The following is a 21,205-nucleotide window of genomic DNA, read 5'->3' as shown; positions in this document are numbered from 1 at the left end:
CCTACATATGAATTTAAAGGTTAAGAGTGTATATTAGCGAACTGTGAAAATATGAAAAGTTTTTTTATTAATGTAAATAGCTTCTGTGTGTGAAAACATGAGAACTGAATATGTGAAACCATGTACACGTTCAGGTGTTTTTCCTCTGAAATGGTTAAAACAATGGGGTGGGAGGAGACCAGAAAGAGATGACAGTAAATGTGGTAGCATTCTACAGCTGTAGCTACACAAATACTTAGGCTGGCATGCTATGGACAAATGCTGTCTTGTGTTCCACTTTTTCCTGTCTCCTCTTTAGTACTAGAATCTAGTTCACTACGCAACTACGGGAATGCTTCTGCAAGCACAGAGGACTTCACTGCTAAGTTGAGGCCAGTGGTCATGGACAGGAGGAGAATGGGGCAATTTTAGTGGCAATGCTAGTATGAAGCCATAGTTTCTTGAGTTGCCTGTCATGGTCTTGAAATACACTTAAGTGCTAACTGAAATGCTTTATTTATACTTTAGCATCTCTTCTTGAGCAGTGTCTGTGGAAATACATGAGTTTTGGCAGCTACTGTATCTTGTCTGTGGTCTGGTGTTCACCCTTAATAGCCGGAAAGATGCTTTTGCTTGTATTTCCAGGCTGAAATCAGGAGGTGACTCATGCTGGGGTCTGATAAGTATGCCACAAAGCAGTTTGAGTCTGAAAGCATATTCATCTTGTGAATGGATCTTCCCATGGTGGAAGTCTCAGTCTTGCTGGCTGTACTCGACAACGTGGTGTGAACCATGTGCTTCAGGCAGCTTCATGTTCTCTTCCTGGGCTTGTGAAACAGTGGGCTGAAGTTCTTCTTAGTACCTTGGAACCATGAGAGCAACTATGGAAGGCATCAAGACTGATTACCAGCGAGTTGCAAATTGAAGACTTCTGCTTGAGGCTGTGTATACACAGGGGCCTCAGCATGCAGGTAGAAACTGCTTGTTTGTGAGAAATGCTAGTTGTCAAGAGGCTGTAAGCTACAGCTGTAAATCATACTGGGGTGTCCAGCAGCGGTATTGAGAAATGTTGGTACATCTTACCTCTCTTAGTTCAGCTGATGTGCAGATGGTGTGAATTCATGTTCATTGGCTATGTAGCTTTGACCAAGTGTTTTTCTTCTTAAATGCTTTTCTTATTATTTAACAACTTGAACTTTAAACATCTGTTCCTGCAGAAGGACATGTTGTGGTATTTAGTGATGGTCCTCACTGCTTCTGAGATGGCTGTGTCACCTGGTCTGAACTGCAAGGTTCTGTTGGCCAAAGGTGGTGGGTGGTTTTTTGAGGTTTCTTGTTTTGTTTTAGTGAGAGAGGGGCCGTCTCTGTCATTGGCTCTGACGGGTTACAGGCACCAAAACAAGAGAAGAACTGGATGTACCTCTAACTTTTCTTCTTCCATTCTGTTGTCTTCTCACTTAACATCCTTAAGCGATCTAAAAAATCCTGTGTAGAAGTTGGAGGATTTATCTGTTAGTTATGTGTCTCCATCTTGCTATATAGCTTTCTCCTTCAGAAGGAGTAGTTCCTGCAGCTTTCTCAGCAATGAAGCAAGCTTGAGGCCTCCAGCTGCTCTGGCAGCTCAGCTTAAGAGGCTGCTTTCCCAGCTAATTGCCTACTTCCTCTGCTGAGCTTCGTCATCTGTATTGCAGAAATAGCGATGGACTGTGCGGAGGCTTCTCAGCCAACACAGCTCACAACTCAGCCTACAGACTTCCAATCTGAACTGAATCAGATGGTTTAATACACCAGGTCATGACCTGCTCTGGCAGGATTCTTGTGCGTAGTTTATATTCAGTTGGCCCTTTTCTCTGTGGGAATTCAGGTCTTGCCTCTCCAGAAACCTGTAGTAAAGCCAGTGGGGTTAATCAGAAGTGAGGTCAGATTAATGCAAAGAGTGTGTTTTCTTAAATAGTTGTTAATTCTTTTATTAACTGGTTAATGTAAGTCATTGTGCAGATGACTGAGGCAGTGTCTATCCAAGCGTACAGTTAGGCTTCCCAGTAAAATGCTTCCTTCCCGCATCCTTACTGGGTGCAGTTCCTGCATCCTTACAGCATCTGTGACTTCTGATGCTTTTGTGGTTGGCCAATTTCCCTTCTGAAGCTAGGGAGGGGAGAAAGATTAATATAAGTAAATGTCTATATGTTGTGAAGAAAAATGTGAATATGCCTATCCCTTTTGGATAACCTTTAAACTGATCCTGAAATGGTTGAGAAAAGGCCCCTAGAAAACTGGTATCTGATGTTTCTGTGAGCTTAAGTCTGTTTCAGTGATGCTGTTCTAGAGTTAGAAAATAAATGTTTTTTTATCTTGAATATTAATAACTTTGATCCTTGGCTACACTACATTTTGAGTTACATTTGTTATCTAGCATTTCAGATGAGAATGGGGTTTCTAAATTCGCTTGCAAATAGGAAGCTGTTGATTATAAATGTTGTACAGTATGATAAATAAATAGAAGGCTAGTCACCTATCACTCTGCAGATCTCCAACCACAAGTGAAGTAAATGGTTAGAACAGTATTTCTGATCTCTCCAAGTGTTTTGTCAGATGGTAGTATTCCCTAGATACCAATGCCTTAAGTTTCAGGTCTTTGGTATCAAGGAGTTTGTGTAAGTACAAGTTCTTATAGAAGTTCTTATTATGAACAGAGAATACTGGAGTTGTTCCAACTTATTTTCGTGGTGGAAAGAATGTATCAAATACAACAGTGTAACTTACAGAACTGCCAACACTGTTACTGTAACAACCTTACCTCTCAAAGGAGGAAGGATAAATAAAAATTTAGTAATACTGAATTCCCTGCATTATTTTAAATGGGGTTTCTTAATTAAAGGCCACTTGGCAGACTGAGAGCTTGTCTCTTACTTGTTACCAGTTGAGCATCTCTACCCAAAGCATGTATAGGCTTTGGTTAGATATCACATGGCTGATACATCCTGCTGTCTCTTAGCTTCCCAGGAATATAAAAACGTCATTGCTACATAGAAAACATTTTCAGTGGTGTTGTACACCCAGACTGAACCACAGGGCGTGAGGTGTTGGGAACTGTGCTCATAGGGTGTTCTTTAATAGGAAATACAAGTACTACTTTTATGGAGTAAACCTAAAAGGTGTAGAATCCGAAGGGAAATAATCGTTTATCTTCTACTCTGCAGCAACTCATATGCCTTGTTGAAGCTCTACTGAAATTTTCACTGTCAGTTTGAGGACTTGATTCTATGTCTTTAACTTCCATTTTTTACCAAGATTTTTTTCTTTGCTTGACAATGCCCTAGGTCTGAGTGTTAGAGATCTTGGTATCTTAACCCTTCTGAGGAAGGATGCATACTGAGAAGCTCTGGATGTTCCATCTGCTCCAAGCACAGCTCTCTGCGCAGTCTCGAGGAGGCTGTGGGGCCATCTCCACAAGGCTGTTTCTGCTTTCTCAGCCTGGTACACACAGGAGATGGGGCACTTGTTACTGGCCAACAGATCAAAATTTACCAAGGAGAGAAGGAGCAAGTTTCAGTTTGCTCGGCAGGGCTGTAGAGGTGCGAGAGTCCTGGTATCAGTTGAGTCCTGCAACAAGTGAAAATTAATAAGGGTACAGGATTTCCCTTTAATATTCTTTAAGGAAGAAAGAAGTTCAAATACTGTAGCAGAAGTGTGGGTTAAGGTAAAGGTAGCGATGAAGGACCTGAGTTGGTAAGACACTAGCTGTTGTTAGTCCAGCACCTTGTGGAGTTACTTCATAAACCTGTACTTATGCAGCCCATTACCAAAGGGTTAATACCCTGTACCTGAATAAAGGGAGCTCGCAATCCTGGAGTCTTGCCTTTGGCTCTTAATGAGCCTGTACTTGTGTGGTGAGTATTGTTAGTGTACAGTACATGTGGGAACTGTGGTTCCATGAGGCTTTTCTTCCACAAAAACTTAAAATGGGAGCCTGGGTTATGAACCTGCTGTTAAGTTTTAGGCGAATGCTTTAATCCATTGAACCATCGTACCCTCTACTGGGGTGAATGCGGAGTGTGAGGGTATAGCCTCACTGCCATGTTGTGAAACACCACTGTGCTGCATCTTTTTGGGAAACTGGTTCTGCTGCATTAGTCATGATGGGCTGACTGTCCCATGCTGTTTCTTCATTATGTTAAAATAACCACATTGCATAAAGAACTTCAGATCAACAACACCACTTCTTTAATAAAGGGACACCAGTAAATTAAAAACATAATTCTCTTTAATCTTCCTAATACTCTTAAGACTTGATAATACATCTTAGAAGGCTGTGGAAACTCTGCTTTGGATACAGGAGTAACACATGGAAACTTTAATGGTAGTTGTTGAGCCTATCGTAATCAGACAACACAGATAAAATTTGAAAATGGTGGTAGAACTGTGAAGTCCCAGAATCATCTCCATAAGCCACCTGCCTTGTGGTATCAGCAAACTATCTGCTTCATGAAGCAGAGCTCAAGTTGGCTTATTTAATGATGTGTAAATGAGGGATAGAAGCAAAAGCAAATGATACATAAACGCCTATCTGTGTTCTTGAAACTCTGAATAGTGCTTGTGTAGTTATAGTACGGTTACAGCTAAGTGATGAAATCAAAAGCTGTCTGTAGTCAACTTTACGAAAACCAATTTCACATCATGCAGTGAACTACCATGAACCACTGACAGACGCTGTAGAAGACAGATACTGAAGAGAAAATCCGTCTGGTTTGTGAACAGGAGACACTAGTCATGAGGCTACAGAAAATTTTAAATCGAGCTTGTCTGTTCTTCGTACTAAAAATCCCAAGAAGTGGTGGTCAGGACTCTTCATAAAGAACCACCGAACTAACTTTCTGCTCATGTGGGAGCTGTGCTTGGACAGAGAGGTGGTTCCTATCTGGGGCCAGCCAGTTTTACAAGCCGGTGCTCTTCTGGGAAATTCCCCCTTGGCAGGGGAGGCTGCTTGGACACAGCTGAAAGAGGCGTTCCAGATGGAGATGGTCCATCTTGAAACAAACAAATGCATTAACAAACTGAGAGAATTAGAAATAGCAGAGAAAGGATTAAGGTTGAGAGAGGAAAGCCTCAGAATCAGTGCCATGCTTTTTGTGCTTGTGTGCAATGTGGGCTGTAGTGCCTGAAGTAAGACCAATATCGTAACATACAAAATGTTTTTTAGAAAAACTTCCAGCTTATCTCTGTGTACAAGTTATGTTTATCTCATGTTGACAGTAACTTACTCCTCTTCAGAGCAATGGAAGTACTGAGCTGTTTAAAATCTAGCAATCATCCTTTCTTAGTAACTCTGTGCATATACTAAACCTTCCAGGTATTGAGTAATAAAAATCTGTTGTGTTGAATATTTTTCATGTGACCTGAGACATTGATACAATGTGGCTTTTATTTTTGTGTCTGTGGGTTTTTTCCTTACTACTTTAAAGCAGGAAGCACTGGTAAGAGTTGTTGGGTGCAAGGGAAGAGCCAAAGCTCAGGATATACCAGAAAACCTGGAGGAAAAAGAAACATGTTACAGTTCTGTCGTGTGGAAGTAGCCACTTCGGAAGTCACCTGTCTTCAGGCCATGTGTCCTGCTGCTCCAAACCTGAAAGCTTGTTTAGATGTAGCAGAGGCTGAGCAGTATGGTAGGAGAAGATGCTGTTGCTGAAGGTTTTGACATGTAAGTGGCTTAGGCAGAAGGGGAATTGCGAACAATTGTGAGGGGGAGAGCAGAAGCCTACCGACAGGCTGGAGTGTTTTAGTATGCTGCCAAGTGTGCATCATCTGAAAAACAAGACACAGCATGTGACCTTCCTCTTGCAACCAGAGTGGTCTCATTGCTTTGGAGAAACAATTGCTGTGTGCTCAGCCAGCTCCTTAAATGACTGTTAACAAGTTTGGTTGAGTATTTATTCAGTCCTGCTGGAGAGAGTTAGTTAAATGCCTGAAGTGAAACTGCTTTCTTTGAGCTCACGTGTCAGTTGAAATAAGACTTTTAAATTAGTAGCACAGATGGCACTGACAAGGAAACATCAACATCTCAAACTTGGAGAGTCCCTGAATGTTAGTCCCAGGCCGACTTGCTCTGGGCACGCTGGCTGCCCCGTGCCTGCCACGTGGTCTTGGGGCTCTCGGCTGTTCGGGTTCGGTACAGTGAGACCAGCAATGCTGCAAGACTCTGCTTTTTCATTTTACTGTATTCAGCTGCGCTTGCTGCTGGTTTGGTTACAGCTATTCACAGAAGTGAAGTCTGGTGTCTAAGCTTCCTTATGCTTGACATGTCTCTTAAGGAAACTGCAGAATCCATCTTGCAGCTGCAGGAATGAGCCTTTTGGGTTATACCTTATTGCTGTTGAAGTCAGGCTTCAAAATAAACACTTGGAGGTGTCTCGTAGGGTGCTAACATACGTACAGTACTTAGTGCAGTCGATACAGATACCTAAAAATTGGTGTACAGTTTGCTATTTCACGTCTCAATTCACTTCAAAGTGTTTTTCCAGGTGCTCTGGGGTAGGTCTTTTCTCCAACTTACATTTTAAATCTGGGTGTTTTTCCAGCTCGTGTTTTTGCCTCTGGTCTTGAACCAAGCTAACTTTTCCTCTTCCTCTTGGGAAGAGTTTAGTAGCTCAGTCTGGTGTTCCAAAAACTAAGTCCTTCCTAAGCTAATTCTTTCCTGTAAGAGAATCTCGATGCTCAGCAGCTTTTTGTGCCTGGGGATGAAGACAGAACTTCTCCCTGCCCCACCAAATGCCTTTCTAGACCCAGATCAAACAATGTGTGCTAACAGAACTTTGCTTTTGTACCAAGCATTATGTAGAAGTAGGCTGAAAGTATCATGTCCTCTTCGTTGACATAAATACTTCCATAATTTCAGCCAAAAACTTAAACTGTGTGTTATGTGGGTGATGTGAGTAGCTGAGCCTAGTGAGTGGAGTGTGCTGCCTAGTATGTATGAGGGTTAGTGTTTGCAACACCAGCTAGAGGCTGAGGTCATCTGGAGATTGGTAGCCTGAAGACATTCTGTCATCTGTGGTGAAACAACACAAAATTACCAGTGCAGATACAACACATTGCGGTGTTCCTCTCCTGCCTTCCCCAGAACTCTGTGCCTAAAAATATGCAGCAGCTTAAACTAGGCTCTGCAGTTAGATACGGGTAGTGACTACTAATTTAGCATGGTGTACAGGGCTTGGTGTGCTGCTATTCAGTGGGCCAGGTGGAGTAATGGAGTTCTAAGTACACTTGCTGTGGACAAGGCATCCCTCTGTAGAGCTCAGTGCACGATGCTGTTATCTATCTTGTTCAGAAACTTTAGCATTAGTGATAAGAACTAGATTTGTATAACAAATTAAATTTGTCTTTTGTTTTTTTACTATTCTCTAGATGTATTTCTTTGAGTCAGTGTCAGTATTTCTGTAGTCTGTTTAAAGGTTAAGTTGTGGGATGTTGTCCTTCCTGTAAGCTCTCAATCTAAGAAGTGGGCAGCCTACCTTGAAGAGGGATTTTTTTTTTTTTAGTCCGGCATCTTTCAAAAGCCCACTTTCATGTAAATGAATTTGCCTATACACCTTCCTCCTCAGTTAACTTTGTAAAAATATAAAGGTCATAGGCAAAGAAATGCCAAGCTTGTATTTTTGTTTGGCTTTCTGAAGCATTAGATTCAAATTTAACTATCGTGAAGTTTTTAGCTTCAGCATTATGAAAGCTTGTTGAAAGCTTGTTGGTATGCTGTATAGCAGGTCAACTGTTTTCCAACCTACACATCCTACGTCCTTTTGGATTTTTTCTCCTTGCACTGTTTCTTTCTTTCAGGATATGCAAATACACTCGTTACTAAACTGCATAGAAATTGAATATGCTGAAATCCATGCCAGAAGCATTAATAACATGAATGCCACTTCTGCTCAAAGATGGAATCGGCTCCTCAGTTAGCTGGTTCAACTACACAGTGGGCATGGTAGGGCCAAGAAGTGACTGCTCTGTAACTAATGCTCAAAAGTGGTTTTGTTCTTTTTCCTGTGCTCAAAGCACTGCACAGCTTGGTTTCATTTATTGAGTAGTTATCTGCTAGAGGTTGTGCTCCAAAATGGACACCAACCTGCCCTAATCGTGTAGCAGGAAGGAGAGGTTAGGCAAGCATAGACACTTCTGGGGAATCCAGGTACAGGAGGTGATAGTTTTTCCCTAAAAAAGCAAAAATAAAATTCTGTAGCACTGGGCTTGAACAGAGTTGGGTTGTTTTGACAAGGCTTCCCACATGTGTCAGGGAAAATGCAAGGCTGTTGGTAGTTGTCACTCTGACTGGCAGCGGCTATTACCAGTAAAGTAGAAAACTTGGGACTTGCAATGTATTGTGGTAAAGGCAAAGAGAGAAATATCTGCCTTCAATTAGGCTTCTGCAGATGTAGTACATAAATGACAATGAAACATTGTTTTATTGGCTTCATAGAAGTGTCGCTCCTGTCTTTGCCCTCATAATATACTTCTGGCAATGTAATGTGTCAAGGGTAGATATGCTCAAAATGGCCCAATCTCTTCTGGTTTGACTGGATCAGGTGGAGCTACTGCCTCGGTCAAAAGGAGTGTTGCCATCGGTGTAGAGCTGATGCCTGGGAGAGAAGGAAGCCTTCCCCTGAGAAGAAGCCTGGAGACTTCAGGCGATTTGTTTGTGCTAGTATCAAAGAATCCTTAACAATATTCCTTAAGGTTCTTAGTAAAAAAAGTAAGAGTTCACTTCCCTTGTTAGGCTGCTGGTCCTCCCCCTGACTGCTGCCTGCTGCAGCCAGGGCTGTGAGATGCAGGACAAGCCTAGGAAGCCACTGGTGTAACCTGCTTTGGGGGGGTCGGATGGCGTATGGGGTTGCCAGCTGCAGCCGGCCAAATCCAGACTAGTTCTCAGAGTAAGCTTGAGTATTGCCAGCTGATGGCTGGAATGGGGCTCCTTGGGAAGGAATGGTACTTCAGTGACTCCAGTTTGCTTGGGCAATTAGTAAGTTGATGTGAAAGAGTGTTAATTAGTGGGCGGGCTGTTAACCTGCTTTGTAGGACAGCCTTTTCACTTTTTCTTGCATAATTTAAATCGGTCCAACAGGTTCCTCTAGTCGCAGCTATGCTATCCTAGTTGGGTTGGGGGGAGAAGGATGTCTCAACTCCTGCATTATTTCATGTTCAGCATTTGCTTTATTCTGTGCTGCAATGGCAAACTTTGACGAAGCCAATTCCATCCCCCAAAAGGGTGTAGAAGAAAGTGGAAGTGCTGTATTTGTTACTTTCAAGTGTTTTAGCGCAGTTAAAGTACATGGTTTTAAAAGATGATTAAATGAATCTGTGCAAACACCAGCTGGCTTTCTGGTAGTCAGAGCTCCAGCATGTTTTGGACTCATGGTGTAGGTAGGCTGTGCAGTGGCAGAGCTCCCCGGTGCCACGCACCCTTCCGTGTGAGCGGGAGGTGGCTGTGAGCCCAGAGGCTCTCCCTGCCGGAACCCTGCATTCTGCCAGCCTCAGCTCAGGGCTGCTGGAGCCTGAAGAGCACGTGGGCGATGCCAAGCAGAGGGCTCACAGGAAGGGGAGACCTATTTTTGGTTTTTGCATGTGGTAGGCAGCTGACACTTGAATTGATTGTACACCTTCTGCAGCCTGATGAGCCTGTGGTGAACTAGGGGTCTGGCTGACTCCTCAGCAGGTTTGAGGGTAACACCTAAGTGTGCTCTTGGAGCACCGAAGTCAGCTGAGTGGGGGAGCGGGCTTGCTTGTTGGGCTGAAAATGGAAGTTGGCTCTCTTTGAACTGTGCAACTGAAATGTCTTAACAGAAAAATGTTGTGACTGAACCTCTGAGGTGAGCAGGGAACCTAATTTCATGGCATAGGAAACTATTGCATGACTGTATCTCTGAGTACCTGTTTGCTCTAAGAAAAAAGGGATGGAATACGCTTCCATGAGGAGGAAATACAGCCCAGTAGTTACAGTACCCAGTGTTCAAGATTTGGGCTGGCTAATCTAATCAGTTGCTGAGAGATCCTGAACAAACTGTTGCTGCTGCTTGTGCCTCAGTTCCTAGGAGGTCATGGGTGTAATGGTAGTTCTGCTATGTGTTAGATCTGCAGATGAAGATCGTCCCATTTTGATGGTTAACTTAATTCTGTACTCACTAGCTGGTGAATTTTTCTTAAATGGAGAAGTACAGGCTAAAATCAAAACTTAACCTTGTATTTTAAAATCTAAGTCTTCCTCTGTATTCCCATAATGGAACAATGCCAGTTACACAGCTAACTCTTTATTATTCTAGGCAGGTGTAGATTCCCACAACAGGAGGTCTGTTTGCATATGTGTACATGCTCCTGTTCACTGCAGAAAATGATCTATAAAATGTATGGTGCATCACATCTTAGTGGGCGAGGACCATACCACGAGGCTTCTTAGTGCTAACTTATCCTAAAGGGCAGTTTAAATAGAATGCCAAGACTCGGTTTAACTGAAACGCAAAACTAACTGAACTTGTGTGTGGTGAGAGGTAGTGTTCCAACTTGGTGGATTTTGCCCTCATATATAGTCACTGGTATCTAGTTATTTTATGGTTATCTATGCTTCTGGAAACCCCTAGAGCTAAAATACTGGTAGCAGTAAAATGCAGGTGTGAGTCCCATTGCCAGAGCTCTGTGAATGGTGTGTGGAGCATGTGCAAAACTTGCCTGCTCTTTAGGTAATTAAGAATTCAGTTTGGAAATAAAAGTGCTGTACTAGTGAAAGCTGATTTAACTTTCCCCTCTTGTTCTCTTACAGGTATCTCCAACCAGAAATCATGAACTGGCGCTTCCTGTTTCTGTTTGTTCTTGGGACTTTAACATCTGTATGTTCCCAGTTCAGTTTTTATCCTCTGGAGGAACTTAGCTCTGATGTTGGAATCCAGGTCTTCAATCAGATAGTGAAAGCTAAGCCTCAGGACAATGTTGTTGTTTCTCCTCATGGGATTGCATCAGTCCTGGGGGTGTTGCAGCTGGGTGCTGATGGCAAGACAAAGAAGCAGCTAACAACTATGATGCGATACAGCGTAAATGGTGAGTGGTTCCTAAGGTGGTTTTGGGTGTGTTTTGTCAGAATTTTCATGCTGTTTTGAGGTGGCTTTCAAAGTGTGGTAGATTGCATCATACACCAATTAACTCTGTTTACCAAAGCACAAAATGGACACACTTGAAGTTAATTGGCGATTTGGGTATGGACATGTACATATACTTGAACTGGTGTATAAGCAGCTTTGTTAATGACTCCAGGGCCCTGGCTAGAACTGCCTGCATCCTTGCAAAATTGATTTCTCAGAACATTGTGCATGGCGGTCCAGTGCCAGCACTATGCAGGAAGGCTGCACTACAGCATTTCGGACTGTACTGAACAGCCCTTGATGTGCCCTCCTTGGATAACAGGGCAAGAGTATTTCTCGTTGTCACGTTGAAAGCAATGCAAACTCTAACCATACAATTGATACTGTCTTTTTGATGCTCTTCAGCTTTGTTCACTTGTTTCTGCTGTCAGGATACCTGAATCTGTAGTTCTTGTAGTGCTCTCTTCTTGAAACAGTCGTTTCTGCTTGCCTCTGTGCCTGACACTGCATGCATCTGTTTATATTCCTCTGCCAATGTCTGCCCCTCGAGGGGGTGCGGGCTGAAGGTTCTTGCTGCTTTACTTTGCATGCAGAGTATTTTTGTGAGTGTTTGCCAGCAAGACTTAACATCTTAGTGTCAGCATTCTGCCTTCCTTCCAGGAACACGAAACTCTCCAAGAGGTAAGTGCATGTTTAAATCTTGAGCACTATTGTTCTATAACATGTTGTCCTGTCTTCATTTGCTTTGCTGTTTTGGTTCTGGGTTTGAAGTGCAACCAAATGATTTGCTAGCTCAAGATCTAAATGTACACTGAAATCTCTTCATGGGATAACCAACTTTAGGAACATTTGAATGCTCAAAATACAATACTTGCAAAAATTGGGGCATAACATCAGCTGGTTTTATTTGGCCTGCACACTTTCTAATCCTGGCTGTGAGACACAGAGGTTCTCAAACTCCTTAGAAGGTAGCCAGTACCTTGTTAGAGAGATGTTATGGGATGCTACCTGTCTCTTCGCACAGATCTCCTCTGCTTTTGTTCATGATTGCCTTACAGTCCTTTGGCAACTACAGCAACTGCTTCTTTGGAAAGGTAATATTTGGAAAGTATTTAATTTATCTTTAGCTGTCTTTTAATGCAATTTAGCAGCTGGAAGCAAAGAGGAGAGCCAGCATCATGAGACCAGCCAGCTCTCCCCGGACCACCAGCAAGTGCTCCGTGGACCACCAGTGGTCCACAGAATACGGTTTGAGAACCTCTGTTATGGTATGTTCTCCAAAAGAATTTGCCCATAATAGTGGAGAGTGCACATGTAGAAATTCATGCAAACAGTACTGCTAAAGCATTCATGATACATAAAACAGCAAAGCCATCTGAGGCTTTTTCTTACATGCAGCTAAGAGAATAACTCTGAACTAATTTATTCCCTTCATATCTCTTATCTCTTAAGTTTGTCTACATAAGGATGTGGTCTGGAAATGTTTCTGCCTAAATTGTGTTGGGAAACAGAGGGAGCCCATTAACTGCTGTAAAAACAGCCACCAAGGATCCTGTTCAGTATTATGGTTGAACATGAAGTTGCTTGCCTGGCAATAGCTTCCCTGTGTAGACAAGCACTCATTCATAAGCCGTAACAATGGGGAGAACTGGGTATGGTCAACATAGCAGTTTTTCTGTACTTCCATTTGCCTTCTCTCACGTACAGTGAAGGAGCTAGCAAACACTCGGTACAAGCTGCTTTCAGGTCCTAAGGATCTTGACTGTAAGGACTGGAACCTACTGCTTTCCCTTTTTGCTTTTTTAAAGGCAAGCTCATGTGTTAAGGCATCGACTCCTGATTGTAGCTGATTTAGGTCAAGGCCTAATCTTTCAGGAAACAGACTTGACTTGAACCTTATATAACTCTTGACAGCTTCCTTTGTTTTCCAGTAAATGGAAAGGAAGAATGGTGGAAAGACAACTTTTGCTTTACACTCTGAGATTCAAGACCACCTGCATTGGCTGTGAGTGAGCAGGCTGAGCCCACAACTTACTTGGTCACTGTCTCAGAATTGACAGGTGACCTGGGCTTATATGGTATGGAATACACTCTGGAACAATCTCTTCTGTGTAAGAGCATGGTTAGTAGCTCCGCACTAAGACTTGAACCCCAATATTGTCCCCAGCACTGTCCGTTGCGTTCTGAGCAGACAGCTAGAGGGGCAGCAGGCATCACAGCAAAGGCTATGTTTTTGCTGGGAAACAGTAGTGTTCTTTAGATGAGAGATCAGAAATGGGTATTTTGGAAGGCCTCGCAGAACGCCTGCTTTGGTCTCCTTTTGTCTTCGTTTCTAGTCCAGCACTTTATGTCTGACCTTTCATGTCATTAATAGTTGCATATAAAGTAACTGTTTGTTCATTATCTTATTCTAAATTAAACTTGCTGTTCTTTTCAACTAGGAGTTGGTAAAGCGTTAAAGAAGATAAACAGGCTCATAGTCTCAAAAAAGAATAAAGACATTGTTACAATTGCTAATGCAGTGTTTGCAAAGAGTGGCTTTAAAATGGAAGTGCCTTTTGTTACAAGGAACAAAGAGGTGTTTCAGTGCAGTGTCAAGAGTGTGGACTTTGAGGACCCAAATGCAGCATGTGATTCCATCAACCAGTGGGTGAAAAATGAAACAAGGGGTGAGTATTAACGAGTGCTTTTTGTGCATGGCAGGGTGGTGTCTGACACATCTGGGATTCAGTTGGAAATACTGCAGAAAGATGGGATGTGAGAATTAACTGTGCTTTTTAGGTTAAAGCTGTCTTTAAACTGGCTTGTCTTAGAGCTGATGGGCTGGGAATCTGCAGTCTCACTGCCCCAGTGATGTGCCTGTCTGGTGGCCTTGAGGGATGTGTAGTGTGTGCCCATCTGCCCATGAGATCAGGGGAGCTTCTGCTGTTCTTTGCCTTCATACAACTGGTGAGAAATCAGAGCAGTGTCTCTTGAAGCTGTGCTTTCTGAAACATAAATGATGCTTTCAAGGAACTTGGGTGTTTGACTCAGTAAATCAGACTGTGGAAAGCTGTAGAGCAGTTCAGCTTTTGCTCTTACTGTTCTAAAATCTTGCAAGATATGGCCATGTTCTTGGGAGTCATGTTTAGTGGAAGGCTTTTAACCCTGCCTTGGCAGAACTCCTCATGGTTCAAGCCTCTTGGTGTCTAGTTGTCAAGCTTACATATGCTAAAGCCAGAGATCACGTTTTGCAACATAATCGTAGTCAAGGTCAACTACGTTTGGTATCTCTTGAAGTTGGAACTAGTGCCTCCTGGGTGTGATGACTGTGGTGTTAATGGTGTTGGATATGGTATTTGTGGTGTGAGGCTGTCAAATTCTTTCTCTACCCCATCACCAGTTTTGCATAGCAATGTTGCAAGCAGTGTGTGAATGGGGAAGTGCTTCAGCTGAAACTCACCACTGTAATGGGCTTAGTTTGAGTTTTAAGTCTGCTCATGTGCTAGAAATGGTAAGGCCCTGTTAGTTGTATCATCAGTCTGTTGATTAGCAAGGTGTATTTGCTTCCTAATTATCCTAAAGGTTTACTTTCTGACAAAGAATACTGTTGCCTTTATGAACCTCAAATATGTTGTCCCATGAGGAGTTACCACACTCATAGATTAAGAGGTCTAAAGTAATTGTGCTTCAAGTTCTTAACAAACAGCTGGCCAGTGTTATGACAGCAAATACTTAGACTTTCTTTTTCTTCTAGGTATGATTGATCAGGTTGTAGCTCCAGATGATATTGATGGCAGTTTGACCAGACTGGTTCTAGTAAATGCTGTGTATTTCAAGGGCTTATGGAAATCACGATTTCGACCGGAAAATACAAAGAAACGTCCATTTTATGGCGCTGATGGGAAGACCTACCAAGTTCCTATGCTGTCCCAATTATCTATCTTTCGCTGTGGTAAGCTCAGTAACTCCCACTGCTATCAACAATGGCTGTAAAACTTGCTCTTTGCCTTCAAACTGAAACAAGAGTTTGCTGTACAAGTAGTGTTTAATGTTGTTGCTTGTTGCAGCTGATGTGGGAGGCTTTGTGTTAAAGAAGTGTCTCTTACTGCTGAGGTATGGATGAGCTTTCTGTGCAAGGTATTTACCAGTTGCTTAAAGTTGAATACTCTGTCGAAGTACTTGCCTTATTCTGTTGTCTTCGAAAAAGAAAATCTGAAGTACACAAACTGAGACCTTTGCATGTTACTTAAGCTTTGCAGTAAGAAGAAATCCTTGTTGTTTTTTAAGGGGTGAGAATAAAGGAAAACTGCCAACAGAAACAGAACCCTGAGGTTTATCCGGTGATGAGCTCTGTAGAAAGAAAGATTGGAGTAGAATCAATCCATATTTTACTGTATAATAAAGAAATGGGACTTGCACAGTCCCCAGTCCTGTGGGAGCCAGAGGAGCACAGAGTTAGTATGCTGGCTAGATCTCTTAAGGTGTGAAGCTGCTCTTCAAATTCAGATTGAGTCACAAGTGAAAAGAAGTCCGGCAGGTTCAGCCAGACTTCATCAGAGACTGAGAGCTGACACAGGCAGCTTGATGTGACTGACAATGTACTTCCGAGCCTTGGCGGTTTGCAGCCCTATGGGGATTTTATTGGTCAATGCAAGATTGAAGCTTTGATAAGAGAATGTTGCATCCTTCTGAGAAGAGAGCAGTGCTGCCTGGAACTTGCTTCTATGTGTACTAAACAGTTTGAGAAATAGGCCTGGGAATACAGCTTGCTCTAAATCCAAAAACCAAGATCCACTTGGCTTTTAAATGCCTTAGTTTTATTGTTGGTAGTGCCCAACTAATATTAGATTTGTATTAAACAGCTGTAACTTTCTGTCCCAAGCCCACATCTGCATTAGAGCAGATGTAATATTTTGAGATAACTGCTGAAAGTGTGAGCTGGGGGAGGTGCAGAAGCTTACCTCAGTGCATACTGCTATCTGTGGAGTTTGGAAGAAATTCATAACTTAAGACAGGCTTTAGCAAGACTAGTATCTTAAAGGCTTTTGATTCTGATGCTGGTTAAAAACTTACTGTTTTGGCTTATATTTAAGCTAAAAAAGCTGGGGCTAGAAAGGAACAAGAGAAATGCTGCTGAGTTAGGACTTGCTTTAGGTTGGATGTCTGAATATCCTAGTACAGGGCTTCTACCTTGTAAGCGTAGAGCTGCATTATACCCTGGGACACTGATTTTTATGCTTGCAAAGGGTTCTTTAAGAATTTTAATTTCTTAAACATCTTAAATACCATTAGTTGGTTGTGAAGATAAACTCTCCTGCTGTTTGATATGCCTCAGCAGCAGTGATAATGGCATGTAGCAGATCAGGAAAGCAGTCTTTTGCTCTTGTACAGTTTACCTTTTACTGTTCTGTAGCGGGCTTATGCAACCAGTATTTTGATCTGTAGGCTCTAGTCTGAGAACCACTGTCATAATAAAAGGAAATAATCAAACTGCCAAGCTTGACACAGTTCCTGTAACAAGTGCAGCACTGCCAGTTTTCTAGCAATATGAGCTCAGTCAAGGTAGGTTGCATGGCCCTGGCAATAAGATTAAATTACTAATGAAGATGTAGATTTTCAGCTTGGGCTGACAAGTGCAGACTTACGTGAAGAAAGGGGAAAGATAATAAGATCTTATTCCTATCCAAAAACTTTCCCAGAACCCTGTCTGTAGTTAATCTGACAAGTTCTCACTTGAAACTCCTATAAAAAGCGCTTGTTCCCCAGTCAGATGCCAGAAATCCCACAGTAACCAAAGGGAACTTGGAGGAGGAGAGGGTTGCTCAGACAGTCTTCTTGGCACTTGCTGTAACTCAGAGGCGTTGCTATCTCCCTCCTTTTCCTCTAATTGGCCTCCTGCACTGCCTCAGAGTGGCTGATCTCCACTACCTCAAAGGACTTAAGTCTGCTTCCTAATGAGATCCTTGTTAAGCAAGAAAATGAAATAAGTGTAACAGACTACTTCAAACAGGAGTTCTTCCAATAACTCTTGGAGGAAAAAGAGCTTGTTTACAGGATCCCTTCAATTTGGAAAGATAATATGCTTTTTCTTGCTTTTTGTTTTTCGGTGCTCAGTTCTGGTACAGCTGAGATCTGAAATAGAGATCCAGCTGAGTCTCAGCCCTGGTGACTTCTAACATAGCTGGCTTGTCAATCCAGGCTGGTGAGGTTTGGGAAAGAGTATGGATATCAGATTCAAATGGGTATTTGCTTCATGGTATTATCCTGTTGGTGCTTTTTGTCAGACTAGCATCTGTACAGACCCCATGCCATGTTTTAGGGTCGCCTAGCAGGAAGGCAGGCAGTCTGTGACTTCTTAAAGTCAGTTTTAAGATGTGGGCAAAGACTCATAGAGCAATAGGTGTCTAAAGGTAAAATAAAGATTTAAGGCTGTAAGAATTATGGCTCATTAGCTTTGCTTATTTTTTAGGCACTACAAGTACTCCAAATGAGCTGTGGTATAATATCATTGAATTGCCGTACCATGGTGAAATGATAAGCATGTTGATTGCTCTGCCTACGGAAAGCACAACGCCGCTCTCTGCAATCATTCCCCACATCAGCACAAAAACAATAGGAAGCTGGATGACAACCATGGTAGCAAAAAGAGTGCAGGTTATTTTACCTAAGTAAGTACTAATAAAATCCATTTCTACTTCCGGGAGTGTTTTGGGAGTCATATGTGCATCTCTTCTGATACAGGAGAAAGATAGTGCTTAAGGCAACTTTCCTGTATAACACTGCCTTCTTTTTTTTGTTTGTTCCAACTAGATTTACAGCAGTAGCAGAAACAGACTTAAAGGACCCTCTGAAAGCACTTGGTATTACAGATATGTTTGATCAGTCAAAGGCAAACTTTGCAAAAATAACAAGTAAGTTTGTTTGATCCATGGTGGTCCTTATTCATGGTTTCTGGCACTGAATAAAGTGCTGTTTTACCAAGGCAGTTGTCTGTTTTGTCTTGAATAAGTGTTACCATGACATTAAAGTTCTACTGTGTGGCCAACTGAGCATGGCTGCTTGCTTCTACTGAATGTTGCGGTGGCTTTTTTCCCCATGTCTTGCATTGCAGCAGTAAATCATGTTGGTCAGCTTCTTGGAATTTGACGTTACAACCTGAGGGTCTCAAACATTCTCTGACATCTATGGCAGGACTTCTAACAATACCTTAGACTGTAACAAATACAGCAACTGCAGTATTTAACATTTCCCTGAAGTTCGTGTTTAATTTGAGAAATTTTCTTGAGCTGTAGGAAAACTCAAGGACTAAATTCCCAGTTTAAGCGACTGGACCAAACCAGAGCTGTAAATATTAGCATCTGAAAGTGAGGTATAGACATTGTTGAACTCATGGTTCAAAATGTCATCCTATGTCTGTTCCCTGCTTCCATTAAAGTCCTGATTAGCTTCTACGGAGAGATCTAACAAAGCCTGCCTTGTGCTGGCTTAATTTGAAAACAAATTCCTGTGTTTCACGGAAAACAAGGTGTCTTGCTAAGTGCTTTTTTCCCCCCTGACATTGAGATAAATCAGAGTGTAACTTCAGATAGCATATTTTTTTCAGTCATTTGTTTAATTAAAACTAAAAATGCAAGTGAACACTTCTTAGGCCATCAAAGAAGAAAACCTGGTAAATTGGGAGGAGGGAGGAGGAAGATAGTTTATTCCTTGTTTTTTTGCCATTACAAACTTGCTGACTGTATTAAAGTTATTGCCAGTAGTGTCCTTCACTGCAGCTTCAGGATTGCAGCAAGATTGTAGCAGCTCTTATTATTCTTAGGCATGTCAGCATAGCTGCTAGCCACAAGGTACTTCAGGACTTGCAGTTCGTTTTACTGAAACTGCTGTTCTTGGGTTTTTCAGGGACAGAAGGTCTTCATGTATCTCATGTTCTGCAGAAGACAAAAATTGAAGTTAGTGAAGATGGAACCAAAGCTTCTGCAGCAACAAGTAAGCAACTGTACTGATAGCTGTCAGACTTGGGGAAAACTGTATTAGAAGGTTGTACCACTAAGCAATGACAACCCAATTTGAAACCATTGCAGAATGTGTTCTGGTGTCTGATCAGTTGATGGATTTTGTGTAATTTCTTGGGAAAATCCCAATTTGCCAGTATTTGTCAGACCATTGGTATACTCTTAAGAAATATAAACAGGCATACTTCTCTAGAAGTGTCTTGTAATAGCTAACACTTCAGCCACAAATGTAATGTTCCTGGCTATCCAGGTAGCGAAGAACACTAAGCTACTGCATCCTTTGTGCGACAACCCAAGACTTCCTTCCAGCTTTCTGTGGGTCTGTGCTGTGTCTTTTTAATACAGTTCCTATAACTGTAGGAATGTGACCCCTGTGGCTTTAAAAGTCCAGGTTGGTAGATCTGGGGCATTTATCTCTACCTGTGCAAGCTTCTAGTTACACACTAGGAAATGTCACTTTGATAGAGTATATAATGCATTGTGGTACTTTCTTTGTCTAACTTGAAACTTTTTCTTGCAAGCTGCCATTTTAATAGCCAGGTCGTCCCCTCCTTGGTTCATAGTAGACAAGCCATTCGTATTTTTCATCCGGCACAATCCTACAGGTAAGCAGCATTTGTATGTACTTTCTTGCTTAGAAGTTGAATATCAGCGATGCAGTAGAGACAAAAGAAGTCTGGAACTACCGAATAACTAGTGCTTTAAAAAAAAAATCCTGCGAGTATATTTTTATGCCTTTAATATTTGATTATTTTACTTGGAATACAACTTGGAGCAGGAAAAAGTATAAATATTGGCTGCCAAGTTAACAGAAATAAGTGTGGCAGGTTCATGGGTACGAAAGAACAGTCTTTTAATACTCATAGTTCCCGTGAGTGGAGAGGAAGTAATTCTGTTACTGATAGTGGATTGGTGAATAGGACCCAGCTCTCTGATGGACAGTAAAATAGTGCTAGGGCAAGGGCTGGAATAGGGCCTTTGGGTATCTAAGGTGCTGCCCCAGCCTGCTGGGAACAGGAGTGAGTGATCAAAACAGTGATGGTGGTTTCTTTGCAGTATAGAGTAAGTCTCCTAGAGCAGAGCTGCCCCAGTTACTTTGAATATCTCATCTACTTCTTGCAGTGACATGTGGATGATAGATATGCTAGTTAGTAGGGAACAAGATGCAGCTGCCAGCACTGGGGAAAGAGAAGGCTGCTGGCAGCAGTCCCCATCCCAGACTCCACAGAGCATCAACAGAACTGTGTGTCTCTAGAAATATGAGCTGGCCACCTATCCAAACATATGCTTCCCTGGGCTCACAAACTCGAGGGAGGCTAGACAAGACTGTGATGAGGTAGCTCAGCTGTGCTTTGTGGACTTTATGCTTTCACGGAAAAACTTAACGGCGTTTGCAGACTGTGGTAATCCTTGTTTTCATTTCATCCCTCAGGTACAATCTTGTTTATGGGACAAATAAACAAACCTTGAATGTGGAAAATAGTTTCTTCAAGAAGTAAACAGACTCATGTGACACACCCCCATTCTGTTAAATATTTTGTACACTACTCTTTGACTTCACTCAAGAGCTAGTTTTAACCACTGACTAGGTTTTGAAGCAGGAGTCGACGTAGTTCTGGCTTTGTGGGGAAAAGTACAGATCGGAAACTACAGTATCTCTTCAAAATGTCTAAAAGATTCTCTAAACTACTGAATGGTTACCTATGCTAACAAACTTTTGAGCTTTTTCTGTATCTACTAAGAATTTTATGTATGGCTTTTGTGAGAGGATTTTAACAAAGAATGATAAATGTTTCTATTAATGTTGGTTTATTCTTGTGTGTGGAAGAGGTCTAATTGTGTAGGTACTGCCTATCGAGATTATTTTTGGTTCTTGAGTATCTTGGTACCTGGATATTCTTGGTAGAAATAGATTAAAAGTTCTAGCAATTTTTATTTTATATAGTGCATGTATCACTGGGAGTTTTAAAACTAATGTGGTGTTAGATACACATCGCATTGTCCTGTCTTATTGTAATGTAAACTTGTCATTGCTAGTATACACTTTGTATTGGATTTAAATTTTATATTTGTTTTTGTACAAATGAAAAAATAAAACTGCATTATGAACAGTCA

General features: G+C 41.9%; 2 protein-coding genes across 4 annotated transcripts in view; one reads left to right on the top strand and one right to left on the bottom strand.

Annotated features, from left to right (window-relative positions):
- LOC142361095 (uncharacterized) overlaps positions 1-1,443 on the bottom strand; it is an 8,533-nt gene extending 7,090 nt beyond the window's left edge. The window contains exon 1 of the mRNA XM_075417852.1: positions 1,407-1,443. Within this exon, the coding sequence (XP_075273967.1) occupies positions 1,407-1,443 (37 nt within the window). The remainder of the gene's footprint in view (positions 1-1,406) is intronic.
- The window catches only part of SERPINE2 (serpin family E member 2), a 23,908-nt gene extending 2,703 nt beyond the window's left edge, over positions 1-21,205 (top strand). The window contains exons 2-11 of one of the 3 annotated variants that reach the window (XM_075417856.1): positions 10,778-11,052; positions 11,754-11,774; positions 12,242-12,361; positions 13,535-13,762; positions 14,830-15,027; positions 17,545-17,743; positions 17,886-17,986; positions 18,978-19,064; positions 19,612-19,695; positions 20,523-21,205. In XM_075417856.1, the coding sequence (XP_075273971.1) occupies positions 10,797-11,052; positions 11,754-11,774; positions 12,242-12,361; positions 13,535-13,762; positions 14,830-15,027; positions 17,545-17,743; positions 17,886-17,986; positions 18,978-19,064; positions 19,612-19,695; positions 20,523-20,560 (1,332 nt within the window). In that variant the 5' untranslated portion in view covers positions 10,778-10,796 and the 3' untranslated portion in view covers positions 20,561-21,205. The remainder of the gene's footprint in view (positions 1-10,777; positions 11,053-11,753; positions 11,775-12,241; positions 12,362-13,534; positions 13,763-14,829; positions 15,028-17,544; positions 17,744-17,885; positions 17,987-18,977; positions 19,065-19,611; positions 19,696-20,522) is intronic. The other 2 variants (XM_075417854.1, XM_075417855.1) reach the window with 2 other exon arrangements.

This window comes from Opisthocomus hoazin, chromosome 4, assembly GCF_030867145.1.
Source record: "Opisthocomus hoazin isolate bOpiHoa1 chromosome 4, bOpiHoa1.hap1, whole genome shotgun sequence".
Classification (NCBI taxonomy): Eukaryota; Metazoa; Chordata; class Aves; order Opisthocomiformes; family Opisthocomidae; genus Opisthocomus; species Opisthocomus hoazin.
This window is presented reverse-complemented; position numbering and strand designations above follow the sequence as displayed.